The sequence below is a fragment of the Camelina sativa genome, chromosome 11, assembly GCF_000633955.1.
Source record: "Camelina sativa cultivar DH55 chromosome 11, Cs, whole genome shotgun sequence".
In the NCBI taxonomy this organism is placed as follows: domain Eukaryota; kingdom Viridiplantae; phylum Streptophyta; class Magnoliopsida; order Brassicales; family Brassicaceae; genus Camelina; species Camelina sativa.
Genome location: NC_025695.1, coordinates 8,029,608 through 8,047,392, shown reverse-complemented (window position 1 = coordinate 8,047,392; position 17,785 = coordinate 8,029,608). Strand labels below are relative to the sequence as shown.

The following is a 17,785-nucleotide window of genomic DNA, read 5'->3' as shown; positions in this document are numbered from 1 at the left end:
ATTAAACAATCTAGGCATCTAGCTATTAACAAGTTTAGACCTAAAAGTGAGAATGATGTGGTTCGTGAGCCTATGCCTTGTTGAGTCTGTCACAATGATCGATTTATAAATGATTAATATAAGCTTGAGAGTGAATTAGTTATAAGTATCTCAATCTGAGTGATTGGTAGCAGCAATGTGTCAAGCTAGATCTTTCTCGGGCCGTATAAAATCAATGGAAAATTTTATTGTTCTTGCTCTTACATTACTACTTCACTCATCAATTCAAGCAACAACACCAATTTCTCATGTAAATCACTAAACACTAAACCTTGTGTATGAGATATCTTTTCATTTGCAGACTTAACTCCGGATTGGCTTTGGCATGTCTTCCAGGTTTACGTTGTATATTTAGGCGCTAACCGGCTAGAAAACTCTGCGTTAGCTTCAAGCCACCACCTTCATCTTCTTTCCAAAGTCTTCACAAGGTTACCTTGTTCAAAACTCATTTCTTTTACAATCTTTTTTTTTTTTGTCGGTCAATGATCTCGTCCGTGAATTTTTGGAGATATTATTGTAGCAAAGAAGATGCGGAACGATCGATGTTGTACAGTTACAACTATGGCTTCTCAGGCTTCTCCGCAAAACTCAACTCAACACAAGCTGCTTCTTTAGCAAGTAATACTTCCATCTTTATATTATATAGCGGCAAAATCATTCCCATTATTAAAGAAATCGGTTTGGTTTTGGTTTAGCGGAACCAGTAACATGTATTCCAATCGATCTAGTTCCGTTTTGTTCAGTTACACTAAAACCGGTAATTAAATTAGAATGAAAACCGGTAAAGATAACCGAACTTGGTATAGAATTGGACCAGGTCATAACGGTTTTCAAAAGCAAAAGCTTGAAGTTACACACAACGAGGAGCTGGGATTTCTTAGGTCTCACCGTCGACAATGTCCGTCGTACTCCTCCGCCGCAGCTCGCCTATGGCTCCGACATCATCGTCGGGATTTTTGATACTGGTCTCTGCTTTGTCCCCGAATTTTCCTTGTTGCAGAGCTCTCAATGTTAGCATTTCGTTGAAATTTTTGTTACTTTCGATTTAGGGATTTGGCCGGAATCGGAGAGTTTCAAGGAACCGACGGAGGCGAAACCTATACCTTCGTCGTGGAACGGAATATGCGTCGGAGGAGAAGACTTCGATCCAACCGTACATTGCAATCGTAAATTGATCGGCGCTAGATTTTACCTCAGAGGATTCGAAGAGACGTACGGACCGATTGACTTCACGCGAGATCCGGAATACAGATCGCCGCGTGATTACCTCGGTCACGGCACACACACGGCTTCCACCGCCGTCGGATCCGTTGTTCGCAACGTCTCCGGCTTCTCCGATCTTGGACGCGGCACCGCTCGCGGCGGAGCTCCATTGGCGAGGCTTGCAGTGTTCAAAACGTGCTGGGGGAAGGATTTGGAAGGGGTTTGCACGGAGGCTGATATCTTGGCAGCTTTCGACGATGCGATCCACGATGGTGTTCACGTGATCTCCGCGTCTTTCGGCTCATCTCCGCCGTTATCTCCGTTTTTCGAGTCGAGCGCAGATATTGGGGCGTTTCACGCGGCGGAGAGAGGAATCAGCGTGGTTTTCTCTTGCGGAAACGACGGGCCTGATCCTGGTGTTGTTCAGAACGTCTCTCCTTGGGTTGTTTCCGTCGCAGCTTCGACTGTGGATCGGAGTTTTCCCACCAGAATTGTTATCGACGGCAGTTTCACTCTCACGGTACTCACCTATATAGTTCATTGTAGGCCACAACTAATTCTGAAAGATTGATTCTTTTTAGGCTCAGAATTTAAAAGATTAGAACTTTGAATAATTTCAGGGTCAGAGCTTGATTTCTCAGGAGATCACTGGTATATTAGAAGTTGCAACAACGTATTTCAGTGGAGGGTATTAATCTCAAAATTCTTTAAATTGTATTTGAAATTCAATTCATGCCGCTTTCTATACATGTTTATATAGCAGCATTGGTGTATAACTGTAAGGACTGTTATGTGCAGGGTTTGCAAATGGGAGAACTGGTTGAAGATAATTGCCAGTGAGACAATCATTTTGTGCTTCTCTACTTTGGGTCCCGTTCAGTTCATCGAAGAAGCACAAGCTGCTGCAATAAGAGCGAATGCATCGGCACTGATATTTGCAGCATCACCCACCAAACAGCTCGCTGAAGAAGTAGACATGATCCCAACAGTTCGTGTTGATATTCTTCACGGGACAATGATTAGGAACTATCTTGCTCGTTCACCTACGTAAGCCACATTCTTCGGTTATACATTTTGCTACCAAGCGCAACGCTGATATATGATTATAGAAAACAAACTCACCAGATTCCTTTTGGTAAAAATGAAGAGTGCCAGTTGTGAAAATTGGACCGAGCAAAACTGTTATCGGAGAGACTACAGCACCCACTGTTGCATATTTCTCTTCAAGAGGACCTAGCTCACAATCACCTGATATTCTCAAGGTACACTCATTTACTTTGGTTCATAAAGTTGTATGTTTGAGGATGCAATTGTGTTGAAGTATTTGAGATATAGTGAGTGTAAACCAGAGCTAGATTTGTCACCTTACTGAATATTGGTTTTTGGTGTGTCTATTGGTTTGTGCAGCCAGATATTACAGCGCCCGGTATTGGGATATTAGCAGCATGGCCTTCTAAAACTCCACCTACAATGTTACCAGGAGATCACCGATCTATTGAGTGGAATTTCCAGTCTGGAACGTCAATGTCATGTCCTCATGTGGCTGGAGTTATGGCGCTTCTTCAGTCAGCTCACCCTGACTGGTCACCAGCTGCAATCAGAAGCGCAATCATGACCACAGGTTCTACTTCTAATAGGCTCTCCCATTTTGTTCTTACAAACCAAAATATGGTATTGATCTATCTTCTTTCCGTTTCCAGCGTATACAAGAGACACGAGCTACGACTTGATCCTCTCTGGTGGGTCGATGAAGTCCACTGACCCGTTTGATATTGGTGCTGGGCATATAAACCCTTTGAAAGCCATGGACCCTGGTCTGATTTATAATACCAGAACTGAAGACTATGTACTCTTCTTGTGCAACATTGGCTACACGGATCAACAAATCAAGTCCATGCTTCTCCACTCAGAGTCTTCCACAATATGTTTTCCTTCTCACTCGTATCGAACCAATGCGGATTTCAACTACCCATCTATAACCATACCGAGCCTGAGATTCACCAGGACCATAAAACGTACTGTAAGCAACGTTGGTCCAAACAAAAGCACGGTTTATTTCGTGGACATCATTAGACCTGTGGGAGTGGAAGTGGCGATCTGGCCGCAGATTATGGTGTTCTCGAAGTGCCAACAAGAACACTCATATTATGTTACATTCAAGCCCACCAAGATTTCCTCTGCCCGGTATGTATTTGGGGAGATCATTTGGACAGATGGGGTTCATCGTGTTCGAAGTCCTTTGGTTGTGTTCTTGAGCAACGGTGGTCTTTTTCCAAGCAGTTGAGAAAGTCATGTAAATGATTTGCCCCCATTGAAATAGATGGATGGTGTGTTCTCATCGTTTTATCCGAAGATATAGTTCGGTTTAGTCTGGTTCAGAACAAAATTCAAATTTTCCCGGGAATATTGTGAATTTGTGATTAACCCAATCGCAATAGTATCAGTGAATCTTTGTTTGGTTTGGTTCTTGGTTTACGCTTATACAAGTTACTGCAATTTCGACTATATACGGTTTGGTTCCGGGTTTAACTTTTAACCATCTCCAATGAATATCTTAAATCGGTTTACTTTTCGATTGAGATTGTGGGTTAAGTACTTAGTACGATTGCACCCAAAGCCATACTTCGGGGATTACAGTCTCTCTCTCACTTTTAAAGTTGAGACCTTTCAGCTTCACTATTTGCCGCACTTTATCCCCTGTGGCAAGCTTCGTCTTCGTCTGGGTTTTGGTATTTTTAGGGACACTCTGTTATGCTCTAGGGAACTCCTTTGTTATCCTCTACTGAGAAATGCAAAGCAACTTTAGATTTAGGGTTTTTTTTTTTTTTTTTTTTTTTTGCGAAACAGAGTTTGCGACTAGAGAAATAGGGTAAAATCAATGAGGCCTAGGTCATTGGTCAGCTCCTAAATCATCCCTCTCTTCTTACTCTTCTAGCGCATCATTTTGTCATTCGAGAACACCCAACAAGCACTAAGGAACTACGAGTGTATCTCCAAACAATCGAACTGTAAGTTTTTGTGACCACTGCAGTTTGTTGTTTAATTGTATCGTTTCTCCACTGTATTGTTTATAAAACCCCTTTAATCTGTAGACTCAAATCGTAGACTTGGTCCTTTGGCCACTAGCTCAAAGTTTGAGATTTCAGAGCATTGTTTCTCAAATGGACCGTATCAGTCAGCTTTCGGATGACTTGCTCTTGCGGATTTTGTCATGTGTTCCGACAAGAAATGTTGTGGCCACAAGTCTTTTGTCCCAAAGATGGCGGTTTCTTTGGACGTTAGTGCCACAACTTCGATTCGACGATACCAATCACAAGGGTGACTATAAGAGCTTCTCTCAGTTTGTTTACAGGTCGTTGCTATCAAATAAGGCACCTGTTCTACAACAATTGCATCTCAATCTTGGCTCTCACTGTCCCGCTATAGACATTAGACTGTGGATTGATATTGCAGTTAGTCGCCGTGTGATTGAGCTGGAAATTAATATTCGTTCTTCCAAGGATGTGTCTGTTACTTTACCGAGTAGCCTATACACCTCTAATACACTAGAGACCTTGAGTCTCATCAGTTACGTTCTTTTGGATGTTCCTTCTTCAGTTCGTCTCCCGTCTCTCAAAGTTCTGCACCTAACAAGTGTTGATTACGTAGACGATGCATCTCTTCCAAGTCTTTTATCTGGCTGTCCAAATCTTGAAGAATTTTTTTTGGAGCGACATGAGGAAGACTCTGTAATGGATGTCACTGTCGTGGTGCCTTCCTTACAACGGTTAACTATGTTCGACACAAATGATGTTAGTCGTAGTCGATATGTGATAGATGCCCCTTGTTTGAAGTACCTTAACATCGTAGATGAAGCACTTTACAAGTCCCGTCAAATTGAGAACATGCCTGAATTGGTCGAGGCAAATATTGCGATTACTAGAGGAGTTACTCAGAAGTTTCTGAGGGCTCTTACTTCTGTCCGACATCTTTCTCTATGTTTATCAATTTCAAAGGTAATTAGAAACTCCTTAGAATTGAATCTTGTGATTTTTCATATTATTATCCCTCTCAATGTTTTACTTTCTGCTGTTGTGTATAACTAAAAAAACAGGTTAGGTGTCCTTCTGGTATGATCTTCAATCAGCTTGTTCATCTGAGTTTGTATACATTTGCTATACGTTGGTGGAATCTTCTTACTTCTATGCTCCAAGATTCCCCAAAACTAAGATTTCTCAAACTCATTGATGTACGTGCCTACGTTGTCTCTCTAATATGCTTTAGTCTGATTTAGTTTTCCAATATTATTGACTGATAACTCTGATGTTTGTCTTAGAAACATGATTCTGGTCTTTGTGGCAAAGAAACCCCAATTGGTTGGGAGCTGCCGAGTTCTGTCCCCGAGTGTATTTTATCTAGTCTTGAGGCATTTGAGTGGATTGGGTACAAAGGGAGACGAGGAGACAGAGAGCTGGCAACATATGTCATAAAGAATGCTGCAAATTTGAGGACAGCAACGTTTACTCCAGAATCTACTGATGTGGGAGAAAAGTATCGTATGCTCAAGGAGTTGGCATCAGTACCTACAGCTTCAACTTCGTCTCAGCTTCTATTCGACTGAATAATATATATCATTTTGGTAGTATCTCTTTTATTTCATGGTTGTGTTTAGTTTTTGGTCAAGACTGGTTTAACAAAAAAAAATAATAATAAGGCATGATGAACCATGTCAAACCCACCTTGCTTCTCCTCTGTACCTCAAACTAGAAAGTCTGGATATGAACGGTTTATTTTTTTTCAAGTAAGTATCTCAAACGAAACACGATCATCTCTGTTTTTGCATAGTGTCAATGACACACATATAGCTTCTGATCTGACTCCCTCAGCTTTTTACCCTCGCATCCATGTTTGACGCGGAATATTAATCGTTCTCAAAAGATATGTGGCTTCACAGCCAGCAGTAGACAGTCTGTATCAAGGTAACTTCACATCGTTAATCACTATAAAGTTTTTAAATTATAGATAACGACTTGTATTGTACAAATGAGTAATTTTGACATTATATATTGGAGTTAGATTAGACTGTGGTTAAAACCAGTTCATCACTGGTTTACATACTAAAGCATCTTCGGTACAAGAGATGCGTATATTGGATCTTCATAGGTCTGGTAGCTCCGTAACAGAAGGATAGAGTCATAGAGATTATATCTTCTTGTAGTTTAGATTCTCCTAGATTGTAGATTGCAGTTCATTTCAATCTATATATATATATATATATATATGTAATTTTGACTTGATTTACAGCCCCCTGATTTACTTTCTGCTAGGGTTTAGGTTTTTTCTCGTCAATTTTTAGTCCTTAGTCGCCGAGGAAACAAAGAGCTAAAGATCTTGACAAACAAGGAACTACGCATATCTCCAAACAATCAGTGTAATTTTTTTTTTTTTTTTTTACTGTGATTCTCTGTTTTTATGTGTTGTGTGTCTGTGCTTCGAATCATATATGTATATATATCCTTTTTAAGTCTTTCGACTTTTGGTTTTGTAGTGTTGATATGGACATCATCAGTCAATGTCCGGATCACTTGCTCTTGCAAATACTGTCATTTATACCAACAAAAGATGTCATTGTCACGAGTCGTTTGTCCAAAAGATGGCGATACCTTTGGAGATCGGTGCCAAAACTTGAATACTGTTGTAGAAGTCAAAACCAAAGATTCACGCAGTTTGTTTACAGATCTTTGCTAAAACATAACGGTCCAGTTCTAGAGAGGTTGGTTCTCAAGAATCTTAATCTTAACCTTGAATGCCGTGATGTAGATGTTGGGCTATGGATTGATATTGCAGTTAGTCGTCGTATGCGTGAGCTTGAAATTTCTATTGCTTATGCTGAGGAAAGATCCTTCCGTTTGCCTCGTAGCTTATATACATGTGAAACACTCGAGAGCTTGTTACTCAACATCAAAGATTGCGTTCTTGTGGATGTTCCTTTAGCGGTTTGCCTCCCTTGCCTCAAAAAACTATACCTTAGGAGTCCCGGTTTCGCAGACAAAACTTCTGTTCTTAGGCTTATATACGGTTGCCCTAATCTTGAGGAGTTGAGTTTAGCACGACCTAATGTCGATGGCGACTGTACGATACATATGGCAGGCCACACTATAGAATACACTGCTGATGTGTCTTCCTTAAGAGGACGGCATTTTTTTGAGAAAAAGTTCGACGAGATGTTTGGAAAGGGTAGTAGTAATGTGATCAAGGCTCCTTTGAAATATTTTTTTGTTTCTAATTATGTTCTTCTCGACTCCCGTCGGAAAATGCCTGATTTGGTCATGGCACGTATTGGGACTAGTAATAAATCAGTTGCTCAGAAGTATCTCAGAAAGCTTAGTTGGGTCAGAGGCCTTTATCTATGTTTATCACTACCAGAGGTAATAACAAATCTTGTGATTAGCATGTATATATATATATTGTTCCTCCGTACTATTCTGACTTAAAATTTTGTTTATATTAACAGGTTATGAATCCTTCTGAAATAATCGTCCGTCACCTTGTTGACCTTAAGATATGTACGTGTACTCCAGGTTGGTGGGATCTTCTTACTCAAATGCTCCAAGATTCCCCTAAACTACGGTTTCTCACACTCACCAATGTATGTATAAGTCTTTTTTTTTTTTCTCTACTGTCACTTTTAGCACAAGTATGTTTTTGATCGTGATCATTGCCGTGTAATTGTTGGTAATTGTTATCAGCATCATTATTGCCGTGGACTTCCTAGTTCAGAGATCCCGAATTGCTGGAAGCGGCCGAGTTCTGTTCCTGCGAGTTTGTTGTCCAGTCTTGAAGGTTTCAAGTGGAGTGGGTATAAAGGTAGAGTAAGAGATAAAGAATTGGCAACATATGTCCTAGGGAATGCAACTGGTTTAAAGAAAAGTTTCTCTTTGGACTCAAATGATTTTAGAGAGAAGTATCGGATGGTCCGGGAGTTAGCAGCTGTACGTAGGCCTTCCCCATCATGTCGGCTTCTGCTCGATTGAACATGTTAGCTTTGAATATCAGAGATGTCGTATATTCTTTAATATTTTTCCCTCTTGCTTTTTAATTGGTCTGGTTTAATCTAAACTTGTTTGGCCTGAGAAAATCTGAATAGTGGCTAGAGTGGTTTCACATCATAAGTCCATTGACGAATAAGATAAACATTTCAAAGTTTGTTCACGAGTCTAAACCTTTGGTTACTTCGAATTGATATCTGTAAATTAAAACACAAGAACATGACTGATAAAATTGGAATAAAAAAAAAAGTAGAAGAAAACAAAAAAAAGGCCTCAGAGATCTTGGTGGTAAAACCAATCATCAAGTGAAAGAACAAAGTTCTTCATCAAGAGTAGCAAATATTTTCTTGCATCACTGGCCTACTTTTTTTTCCTTAGAAAATCAAGATTTGAAAAAAATTAGTAAAAATCTAATGATGGATGAATCAGAAGTAGCTGGTTTGTGATCACATCTTTCCCGTCGAAGGGAATTCAAAGGGAATCCGAACGATTTTTTTTCGTCATCTTTCATCATCAAAGACTACTTAAACTAAACAAAAATTTCATAAGAAGACTTCACACTAAATCAAACCAAGGCAGAGTAAGCAAAGGAATAAAAAAAAAGAAGATGGATGAGTCAGAAGTAGCTGGTTATATAATCACATCTTTCCCGTAGGGAATTCAAAGGGAATCCGAATGATTTTTTTCGTCATCCTCACCATCTCTTTTCTCTTAAGACTCAAGAAAACGAAAAAAAAAAAAAAAACATTTCGAATCTACGACTACGAAAACTATAGATAAGCCATTGCTAATGAGATTTCACCAAAAATCGAATCGATTGATAAACAGATATATAAATACGCCGCGAGGTTGTTTGTTATGAACTTATAATACAAAGAAGTTTATATACGGCCACGAGTAGGTTTGATTACAAGAAGATGCCCTAATCTCTATGCTTTACGCTCCCGTTTTAGCATCAGCTCTCTCTCATGGGTTCTATCTTTTGGTTTGGGCTTTTTTTTTTTTGTCAAGGGCCCTTTTAGTACGTGAGTAAGACAACAACAACAAAAAAAGTAAAAAACTCTTACCTCTCTGTTACTGTAAGTAAAAAACATCTCCATTTTGAGGAATCAAAGAAAACTTTACGAAAAAACTGATTATACACTTATACAGCTTGTTTTTTGTTTCTCAAATATGGGACACAAGTGAAGGAGAATACAAAGACATAAACATGAAAACTACCGACTACGACATAAAATCATAAAAATCTTAGGGTAATATATATTAATAATACAGACATGAGCATGTTTGTGTTTCTTAGCAAATATTCATGTTGAGCTGCAATTGATAGAGATTCAGTCTCAGGTTTATCAAAACCTTCGTACCTGAAGCGGTCTGTGAAGACAGAATCTCTCCTCATAGTGACTCCGTCTATATATATATAAGATCATGGGATCAACACTTTGCCTACGAGCTTTTTCCGACGACCAAAATCCTGAGGCTGCCTGCCTGCCTGCCTCCTAACGTAGATTGCAGGTTTTACTTCTAACTTATACTGACACTTCTTGCTTTGATTCTAAAGCTTGAGGTGTTGATGTTGCCGCTCTTTCCTTGACATATGTCCTTAGGCATCCGTTGATTATGCGTGGCGCTGATCCATCGCAGAACCGTTTTGCAAGATCAACAGCCTTTTTTCACATCATTTTTGTAACAAGTGTTAGTTCACAACAAGAGCAAGGTGTGTATCACATTGCAAAACTAACTGTATGTTACCTCGTTTATGACTATTGGGTGTCGGGTTTCAAGTACTGCCACTTCAGACATTGCCAAGTGAAGAATTGAAAACTCTAGTATTCTTCCAGCTGGTGCACTCTGCGAATAGTTGCCAAAACATCCATAAGGTTATTACCGGTGGTAAGAGAAAGACAGATATGCATACAATCACACAACCAAAATAAAGAAGCTAATTCAAAAGTCAACTGTTGAGCTCAGGGTGCCAAACAGCTAATAATAATGTGAGCTATCACATAAAGAGACACCGGAAGATAATGCTAAGCAACGAAGTTTTGAGTTTGGTGGTTCCTTAATTTTAAAGGATCCAGTACTCGACCGTAGTTGAAGTTCAAGTGTTTAGTTTATACCTTCCAGTCTGGGGGCGAGATTTTCTCGATGATAACGACATGAGTATCCCATTTATCAACCACAGCAGCCAAGAGTTTCTTTGCAAACCTTTGGAAAAATAAATAGTAGCAATAGGGTATTCAAGATTTATTTTGGAGTAAAGTAAGCAGCAATTTCTATCCATCGATACATGTTATAGATTACCGTAATACAAGTTTGCTATACACCAGCTTTGGGGGAGCTGAAAGCACTTCTGCTTCTGCAGAAAAAAAAGAGGATTAAAAAACAGGTATTAGTATGTCGTTTACAAGGGAAATTTCCATTAGCTGATCCAAACAAGAGTCTTTTGCTATATATAATAAGTAAAGCAGAAGAGAAAAACTTGACCAACCGATTTTCGATTCTTTTTCATCATGGCGCACAAGCTCATCTTCCTCTTCTTTTGTTTCTGTCTTAACTGGGGGTCCTCCAAAGCTCATGTGGTTGTATTCCAACAAAGAATTCTTGTCAAACTCGTATCCAGGCTCTGTACAAAGCCAAACATTATACTCATCACAAGCATCTAAATCCAGAAAAAAAAATTGAGCAAGTGATTCACAAAGTAGGAAATCACAAAGTAGGAAATAGTACTAATAAAAATCACAGAGATTACAATGGGTCCTATATTCATGACTGTGTTGAAGCAGGAAACAAAAACAAGATTAAAAAAAAAACATGGTTTAGTTGAGATACTTGCCTCTTCTTGCATTTATTCTCTTCTCAAAGAGACGAATAGGGTCTGATCCTTCTAAGCATGCGGCATAAAGTATTACTCTGTCAAGATCATCCAAAATAAGAAAATTAGAGAACAGATTCAAACCAACAGCAAATAATCATACACTAGTTCATTTCAGTGGAAACCAAAGTGTATATAGTCTGGAGTTATCCCATCTAAACCAAAATTGATTTCAGGTTTTAGGGTTTTGGATAAGACCTTAAACCCAATACTCATGGAACTCTAATTTGAGCTTCATTCTAGTCCCACGAAGCCACAAAGATAACCAAAATCGTCCCAATTTCAGTAAAGACGATTTCTTTTTTCCAGCAAAATCTCCAATTCACCAGCGAAATAGCGAATACGAATTAAGAAACGAACAAAGAGAGATAATGAAGCTTACAGAGCGAACTCGCGTGCGGCTCGAGGACTGCTCAATCGACCGCTCTTATCTATCTTAGGCATCGGGACATCTTTCACCTCCTCCGCGGAAATCTTCGGCGTACGTAGAGCGCTTCTCGTCGGGGATAGAAACAGCCGTAGAGACGACGACCGTTTATTTCCAGTCCTTAGGGAAACCAAGTTCGTCGGCCGGAGCGAATCCACCAATGTAAATCCTATAGAACGGTGAGAATCTGGTGAAACGTTACTGGAGAAGTAACAGAGACTCGAGGACGAACGTAAGCAAAGCGGCGATATGGTTCCCTCCATTTTTTTTGTTTCGAGCTCTTCTTCTCTCTCTCTCTGCTTCGTCGTGTTAATCAGAAGAAGAAGAAGCAGATAACGATATCCGTAAATTGAAAAGAAAAGAAAAATATCTCAGGGAAAACAAACGACGACGTTTTATCGTCGCCCTGACTAAATTTAATTAAAATGGCCTATACAGGGATCGAACCTGTGACCTTCGCGTTATTAGCACGACGCTCTAACCAACTGAGCTAATAGGCCAATACGTTATACTCTGATACATATATATACTAGTATAAAATTGATGAGGCAGGTTTCTTTCAAGACAAGTATCAAGTGTTACACATTGTAATGTACTTTGTTAAGTGTGCTGAGTTTTAACATTTTTTTGGGGGTTTATGTGATTAATGTTTTGTTACTCTAGACTTCTGAATTCAAAATACTAGATTCTATGATAACAAAACGGATATAATTGTTGTTCGGAGTGAAATCACAAAAACAAAAAAATGATGTATTTATTAATCTTTATTATTACGTGGCTATTTTATTTTCTATCACAAAAAACCAAAAAATTACAACATAATTTCTTCATTTTAGCCCCTAAGTGATTTTTATTTTTCTTCCAGCAACCTGCGTTTAGGTTTTTGCCTTTGCACCTCCCACCAACCAACAAACTTGCATTTCCACATCAAAGGTTTCAAAGAGATCTGTCTCTGCCTTGTCCTCCAAATCAGATCTCTCTGACACAGTATCATCACAGTCCTTGATCGTCTCGGCCAGATCGTCTTTTGTTATTATTTTGTGTATTGAGATCGTTTACGCTACTACGATGGCTATGGAACAGAGGCCAAAGACTAAGATCGTGTGCACACTCGGGCCAGCGTCCAGATCCGTTCCAATGGTTGAGAAGCTTCTTAGGGCGGGGATGAGCGTGGCTCGCTTCAACTTTTCTCATGGATCTTATGAATATCACCAGGAGACCCTCGACAATCTTCGTCAGGCTATGCTTAACACTGGCATGCTCTGTGCTGTCATGCTCGACACCAAGGTCAATCTTATTAAAAACTTCTGTGATATATGTGCATTTCTATAGGGATGCCATTGCGGTGTTTTCTTTTGATTTGGGCTGATGGGCTCTGTTCACGCCTGTTTCTGTATTGCTTGGTGTATTTCATTGTTGATCTGAGGACACTTGTTTTGTTTCCTGATATTTGTGATATGGTACGTTTGTGTTATAGAAACTGTCAATAGAGTCTTTGCTTGAAATTCTCACTCTCTTGTCTTTTACAGGAAAGTTAATAAAAATGTGAAGTGGATGTGTAGCTTAATGTTAGCTGATACGTACTCTTTTTTTTTGTAGAGGCCTTATTATTAATAATATCATGAACCTGATAGATTATATGTTTTGGGGTATGTTTTTTTGAATAATGCTATAACAAAGGATTTTGGATTTGTTTGGCAGGGACCAGAGATTCGAACCGGGTTCTTAAAGGATGGGAAACCTATCCAGTTGAAACAAGGCCAAGAAATCACCATTTCGACAGACTATGACTTGAAAGGTGATGATAAGACGATTTGCATGAGCTACAAAAAGTTAGCTGAAGATGTCAATCCAGGCATGGGGATACTCTGTGCCGATGGTACCATCTCCTTAAAGGTTCTTTCTTGTGACAAAGCAAAGGGCACGGTCCGTTGCCGTTGTGAGAACACATCAATGCTTGGTGAGAGGAAGAACGTTAATCTCCCTGGTGTTGTGGTTGATCTCCCAACATTAACTGAGAAAGACAAGCAAGACATTCTTGAATGGGGAGTTCCAAATCAAATCGACATGATTGCTCTGTCTTTCGTCAGAAAAGGTTCAGACTTGGTGCAGGTTAGGAAGCTACTAGGGAAACATGCCAAAACCATTCTTCTCATGTCAAAGGTATACATATAAACGCCACTCAAACTAATATCACATTTCTATGTTCAAATTCTTATGATATGTTACTTTATATATTGTCAGGTTGAAAACCAAGAAGGTGTGGCCAATTTTGATGACATCTTGGTAAACTCGGATGCGTTTATGATCGCAAGAGGTGACCTTGGAATGGAGATCCCAATCGAGAAGATATTCTTAGCTCAGAAAGTGATGATCTACAAGTGCAACTTCATGGGGAAGCCAGTGGTTACAGCGACTCAGATGCTCGAGTCTATGATCAAATCCCCACGACCAACAAGAGCAGAAGCTACTGATGTTGCAAACGCTGTCCTCGATGGTACGGACTGTGTCATGCTGAGCGGTGAAACCGCAGCAGGAGCATATCCAGAGCTTGCTGTCCGTACAATGGCGAAGATATGTGTGGAAGCAGAGAGCACACTGGACAATGGAGACATCTTCAAGAGAATAATGCTTCACGCTGAGGTTCCCATGAGCCCGATCGAGTCACTTGCTTCCTCTGCAGTCAGAACCGCTACTTCCTCTAGAGCCACTCTCATGTTGGTGTTGACCAGAGGAGGTAGCACGGCGAAACTGGTGGCTAAGTACAGACCAGGGATACCCATTTTGTCTGTTGTAGTTCCAGAAATCACGTCCGACTCTTTTGATTGGTCGTGTAGCAACGAGGCACCGGCAAGACACAGCCTCATCTTCCGGGGTTTAGTCCCGGTGCTGTACGCTGGATCAGCTAGAGCCTCGATTGACGAGTCAACAGAAGAGACTATCGAGTTCGCGACAGAGTACGGGAAAAAGAAGCAGCTGTGCAAGACCGGAGACTCCGTGGTGGCTCTCCTCCGCACAGGTAACGCTATTGTTATCAAGATCTTGACTGTCAAGTGATCTCATTTTGCGTTATGCGTTTTTCCGGAGTTTCTTAGCGTTTTGGATATTATTCATAAAGTTTTCATGGAAACTCCAAGTCTTTTTTGATTTTGATTTTTTTTTGTGTTTGGCTGACAAGTTGAAACTTCACACATTACATAATGTTGTTGGACCATACTCTGCTTTGTTTGGTACGAGTGCAATTGCATAACTAAAGTCTATTTTTTGAATATATCTTGCCAAAATGTGTAACGTGAATCATTTGGCTCGTGATCACAGAGCTTTGGGATTCGTATTTGAAGATATTGCATGCAGTCCACAACCAAATTCACATGCCCCTCCCTCTCTACATAAATACCTGTGTCCATCTTTTTATGTTTTACACACCAAAAGAGAAAGAAAAAGAAGTACTTTTAACGGAAACTATTGAATCACAAACAAACCCATATGATCATCAGATTCATCTGTGCAAAATGCAAATAGTTTGAGTTTATGCAGCACATTAAGTCAAGCAAGATGATATAAAACAAATAAAGAGAAGTTTCCATTCATCCAAAGTGTTTATTTGTTATATTCAAAAATCTGAGTGAACAAGATTTTATGTACTACAAACTGAGGAATAGTGATGATGTTTTCCTTCACCCTGATTATGAGTTCTCACCAAGATGAGATGACCCTGAGGCGGATGCGGATGAAGAAGAGGAGGAAGAGAATAATCCGCTGAATGGCCACGGAAAAGAGAACCTTCTCTCGCTCACATTATTATTGCTTGCATCATCTTCCATATTCTCATTACTTATGTTGATCTCTAGAGTTCTTGTTCTCGGTCTTACCGGATCTATCTTTGTCTCATCATCAGGAGGGAGTTCATAACGGCAGACAGGACACGAACTGTGAAGCTCGAGCCACGGTACTATACACCGGATGTGAAACTTGTGCTTACACGGCATCTCTTTAGCTTCACTTCCTTTGTCAAAATCATCCAAACAAACCGAGCATTGCAATGGCTCACTTATCTTGACCGTTGGGAGATTCTCCACGGCTTCTTTTCGAGCTGGAAGAGTCCCATGCCTGATAGGATCGTTATCAGCTAGATGTTCAAGCAAGTGGTCTAAACTGGGTCCAACAAAGTAATCTCCAATAGCAGAAAGAGAAGTGTTGTTCCGGTTTTGATTCAAACTCGTCGATCCCTGAACAACAGCTGACTGATTAAACGGGTCTCGGTCCGAGCTCTCATACTCGGAAGTAATCCCTTCACGAATCCCCTGAAGCAACTGCAGTATGGTAGCTGAGCTTCTCCGTCTCCTCCTAAGGATAGACTCAAACTCTCTGTCTAAATCAATCTCTCTACCTTGTTGCCTGTGCCTATGACGACGATGATGATGAAGATGATGGACATTGCGGTCATTTCCACCAACAACATCATCAGCAGCACCATTGACCTCCTCATCATCATCATTATCAACACCAAACTCTGTCCTCCTAAACCTTCTACGTCTCCGAGGATTGCTCATCATTCCAAGCAAGATTGGACCCCATAGAGACAATGCACGGTCTGTACCAAAATCGATCTCAGGGTCTTGAACCTCCCTTAGACCACCGCTGCTGCCACCAGTAATCTCACCGCTCATTTCCTCGACAAACCCGCTTTGGCAAAAGGGACATTTGATCTCAGCATCAATGATTGGATTCACCATTTGTGTACACATATGACACCAATACCTAGCTGCCATTGCCTCTTCCTCCTGCTTTCCTTCCCCACCCAAATCTCTCGTTTCTAAAATAATTAGAAAGAACATGATGAAAACCTAATAAATTTCCCATCTTTGTTCCATCCGTATTATATTCAGTTTCAGCAGATCTAAATAAACATAACGGCATTCCCAAAAAAACTCATTTTCATTAAGATCAATAGCTCAATATTCAGACAGGAAAACGCAAGAAAACCAAGTTTTCAATGCAAACACGAATAAACTAATTATATAATTGACGAAAAAATATAAACTTTACCAACCAATGAATAATTGGAACTAGAGCTAATCCGTGAAAAGAAAAAATCCCAATTATCATAGAGTAATCTAAACAAAACAGATACAAAACCAAACCTTGTAAATGTTCTTACTTTTTGGAGATCCAGAGAGAAAGAAATATTTTCTCTTCTTTAATTGAGAGATCTCCACCAAGATGAAAGAGAGCCTCTTTTATTGTTGTCTTTTTTATCTTCTGGGAGGAGAGGTCTGCAGAAATGGTGGGAGAAGAAAAAGAAAAAAAATGATGGAGGAAAGGAACACGAAGACGAAGACGAAGACGAAGAAAGAGAAATGCAACGTAAAGTTGCAGACCCAATCTTAAAAGCCCATTAACTACAAATTGATATATAAAGGGGCCGGGTCGACCTTAACCGATTTAAACCAACTTCTAATTTAGAATCAAATTGAACCGAATCGAATCGAACCGAACCGGTGAAAGGTGATTCTCAAGTTGAAAGAAGAAGCGTAGCGTTTGTCTCGGGTGTCAGAAAAGGCAAATCGGAGACGATGAGCGAAACCGAAGCAACCGGCGTTACCGACGATTCGGCTCCAGCGATCGCGACTGAAACTGTTTCTGATGCGATGGAGCATAAAGCGATCGGTGTGGTTGATTCGGTGGGGGAAGCCATGGGAGGAGCAGAGAAATGGGTGGGTGATCTCCAACAGACGGTGAAGGAATCGACGGATTCCGCCATGCGCTCTGCTCGTTCCTTCCGTGAAAACTCGACCTCTCAGTTCCGCTCTATACAGGTTACTAATCTCTCTCTTTTGTTCACCATGACGTTTCTTACGAATCGAGATTCTTAGCAACAAAACCATGGATTTGGAATTCAATATCTCATAAGCTTTAATTACTTGAAATGAGTTCGATTCAAAACAGGATTTGCTCTGATTAGACGTTTCTATGTATTGGCATGGTGCTAAGTTTTGTTCATATGGTGAAATCTTCTTGTTGAATAATAGCATTAGAACTTATTGGCAGTGATCCCAGTCTACAATTGTGTCTTCGTATCCCGTACAATCCTGTTGTAGTTTTGATTTTGGTTTCTGAAATTGCAGGATTTCATTCCACATGCTTTGACTCAATATAAGACCTATGAGAATGCTTTCTTCAGCAAAGTAACAGGTAACTTGCAGCCAAATT

At 40.1% G+C, this 17,785-nt stretch overlaps 7 protein-coding genes and 1 non-coding gene across 9 annotated transcripts in view; 5 read left to right on the top strand and 3 right to left on the bottom strand.

The window, feature by feature from the left end:
- Window positions 582–3,747, top strand: LOC104722323 (subtilisin-like protease SBT3.18). The gene is made up of 8 exons (XM_019231793.1): window positions 582–657; window positions 846–1,004; window positions 1,089–1,762; window positions 1,863–1,930; window positions 2,041–2,289; window positions 2,390–2,504; window positions 2,650–2,863; window positions 2,943–3,747. Exons 1-8 carry the CDS (start codon window positions 582–584, stop codon window positions 3,524–3,526), a joined length of 2,139 nt encoding a protein of 712 aa, XP_019087338.1. The 3' UTR covers window positions 3,527–3,747.
- On the top strand, window positions 3,884–6,031 carry LOC104722322 (F-box/FBD/LRR-repeat protein At4g26340-like). The gene is made up of 4 exons (XM_010440468.2): window positions 3,884–4,250; window positions 4,335–5,237; window positions 5,336–5,470; window positions 5,558–6,031. The coding sequence occupies exons 2-4, from the start codon at window positions 4,404–4,406 to the stop codon at window positions 5,840–5,842; spliced, it is 1,254 nt and encodes a 417-aa protein (XP_010438770.1). The 5' UTR covers window positions 3,884–4,250; window positions 4,335–4,403; the 3' UTR covers window positions 5,843–6,031.
- Window positions 6,777–8,318, top strand: LOC104722321 (putative F-box/FBD/LRR-repeat protein At4g26350). Its single transcript, XM_019232538.1, has 3 exons — window positions 6,777–7,649; window positions 7,736–7,870; window positions 7,971–8,318. Exons 1-3 carry the CDS (start codon window positions 6,777–6,779, stop codon window positions 8,253–8,255), a joined length of 1,293 nt encoding a protein of 430 aa, XP_019088083.1. The 3' UTR covers window positions 8,256–8,318.
- Window positions 9,388–11,904, bottom strand: LOC104722320 (N utilization substance protein B homolog). The gene is made up of 7 exons (XM_010440466.2): window positions 11,528–11,904; window positions 11,107–11,183; window positions 10,762–10,896; window positions 10,575–10,629; window positions 10,391–10,478; window positions 10,023–10,121; window positions 9,388–9,937 (listed from the first exon to the last, which is right to left on the bottom strand). Exons 1-7 carry the CDS (start codon window positions 11,833–11,835, stop codon window positions 9,800–9,802), a joined length of 900 nt encoding a protein of 299 aa, XP_010438768.1. The 5' UTR covers window positions 11,836–11,904; the 3' UTR covers window positions 9,388–9,799.
- On the bottom strand, window positions 11,999–12,072 carry TRNAI-AAU. Its single transcript has one exon. It is a non-coding gene; the product is annotated as a tRNA-Ile (tRNA).
- Window positions 12,458–14,845, top strand: LOC104722319 (probable pyruvate kinase, cytosolic isozyme). Its single transcript, XM_010440465.2, has 3 exons — window positions 12,458–12,859; window positions 13,274–13,735; window positions 13,817–14,845. Exons 1-3 carry the CDS (start codon window positions 12,641–12,643, stop codon window positions 14,627–14,629), a joined length of 1,494 nt encoding a protein of 497 aa, XP_010438767.1. The 5' UTR covers window positions 12,458–12,640; the 3' UTR covers window positions 14,630–14,845.
- LOC104722318 (E3 ubiquitin-protein ligase RNF126-like) lies at window positions 15,114–16,958 on the bottom strand. 2 transcript variants are annotated; one of them, XM_010440462.1, is made up of 2 exons: window positions 16,734–16,958; window positions 15,114–16,388 (listed from the first exon to the last, which is right to left on the bottom strand). In XM_010440462.1, exon 2 carries the CDS (start codon window positions 16,342–16,344, stop codon window positions 15,259–15,261), a length of 1,086 nt encoding a protein of 361 aa, XP_010438764.1. In that variant the 5' UTR covers window positions 16,345–16,388; window positions 16,734–16,958; the 3' UTR covers window positions 15,114–15,258. The 2 variants fall into 2 exon arrangements, with proteins under 2 accessions (XP_010438764.1, XP_010438765.1); XM_010440463.2 differs by having other exon boundaries at window positions 15,259–16,388; window positions 16,717–16,947.
- Window positions 17,106–17,785, top strand: part of LOC104722317 — a 2,656-nt gene continuing 1,976 nt past the window's right edge. The window contains exons 1-2 of the mRNA XM_010440461.2: window positions 17,106–17,391; window positions 17,701–17,767. Of these exons, the coding sequence (XP_010438763.1) occupies window positions 17,149–17,391; window positions 17,701–17,767 (310 nt within the window). The 5' untranslated portion in view covers window positions 17,106–17,148. The remainder of the gene's footprint in view (window positions 17,392–17,700; window positions 17,768–17,785) is intronic.

Coding starts and splice junctions, on each gene's coding strand:
- LOC104722320 (XM_010440466.2), bottom strand. CDS start 11,835: ATGGAGGGAACCATATCGCCGCTTTGCTTACGTTCGTCCTCGAGTCTC. Junction 10,897..11,106: donor GAGAATAAATGCAAGAAGAG/GCAAGTATCTCA, acceptor GGCTTTGTACAG/AGCCTGGATACGAGTTTGAC. Junction 9,938..10,022: donor ACCCAATAGTCATAAACGAG/GTAACATACAGT, acceptor ATGTGAAAAAAG/GCTGTTGATCTTGCAAAACG.
- LOC104722318 (XM_010440462.1), bottom strand. CDS start 16,344: ATGGCAGCTAGGTATTGGTGTCATATGTGTACACAAATGGTGAATCCA.
- LOC104722323 (XM_019231793.1), top strand. CDS start 582: ATGTTGTACAGTTACAACTATGGCTTCTCAGGCTTCTCCGCAAAACTC. Junction 658..845: donor ACAAGCTGCTTCTTTAGCAA/GTAATACTTCCA, acceptor AACTTGGTATAG/AATTGGACCAGGTCATAACG. Junction 1,005..1,088: donor CGTCGGGATTTTTGATACTG/GTCTCTGCTTTG, acceptor CTTTCGATTTAG/GGATTTGGCCGGAATCGGAG.
- LOC104722321 (XM_019232538.1), top strand. CDS start 6,777: ATGGACATCATCAGTCAATGTCCGGATCACTTGCTCTTGCAAATACTG. Junction 7,650..7,735: donor TATGTTTATCACTACCAGAG/GTAATAACAAAT, acceptor TTATATTAACAG/GTTATGAATCCTTCTGAAAT. Junction 7,871..7,970: donor GGTTTCTCACACTCACCAAT/GTATGTATAAGT, acceptor AATTGTTATCAG/CATCATTATTGCCGTGGACT.
- LOC104722322 (XM_010440468.2), top strand. CDS start 4,404: ATGGACCGTATCAGTCAGCTTTCGGATGACTTGCTCTTGCGGATTTTG. Junction 5,238..5,335: donor TATGTTTATCAATTTCAAAG/GTAATTAGAAAC, acceptor CTAAAAAAACAG/GTTAGGTGTCCTTCTGGTAT. Junction 5,471..5,557: donor GATTTCTCAAACTCATTGAT/GTACGTGCCTAC, acceptor TGTTTGTCTTAG/AAACATGATTCTGGTCTTTG.
- LOC104722319 (XM_010440465.2), top strand. CDS start 12,641: ATGGCTATGGAACAGAGGCCAAAGACTAAGATCGTGTGCACACTCGGG. Junction 12,860..13,273: donor CTGTCATGCTCGACACCAAG/GTCAATCTTATT, acceptor TTTGTTTGGCAG/GGACCAGAGATTCGAACCGG. Junction 13,736..13,816: donor CCATTCTTCTCATGTCAAAG/GTATACATATAA, acceptor ATATATTGTCAG/GTTGAAAACCAAGAAGGTGT.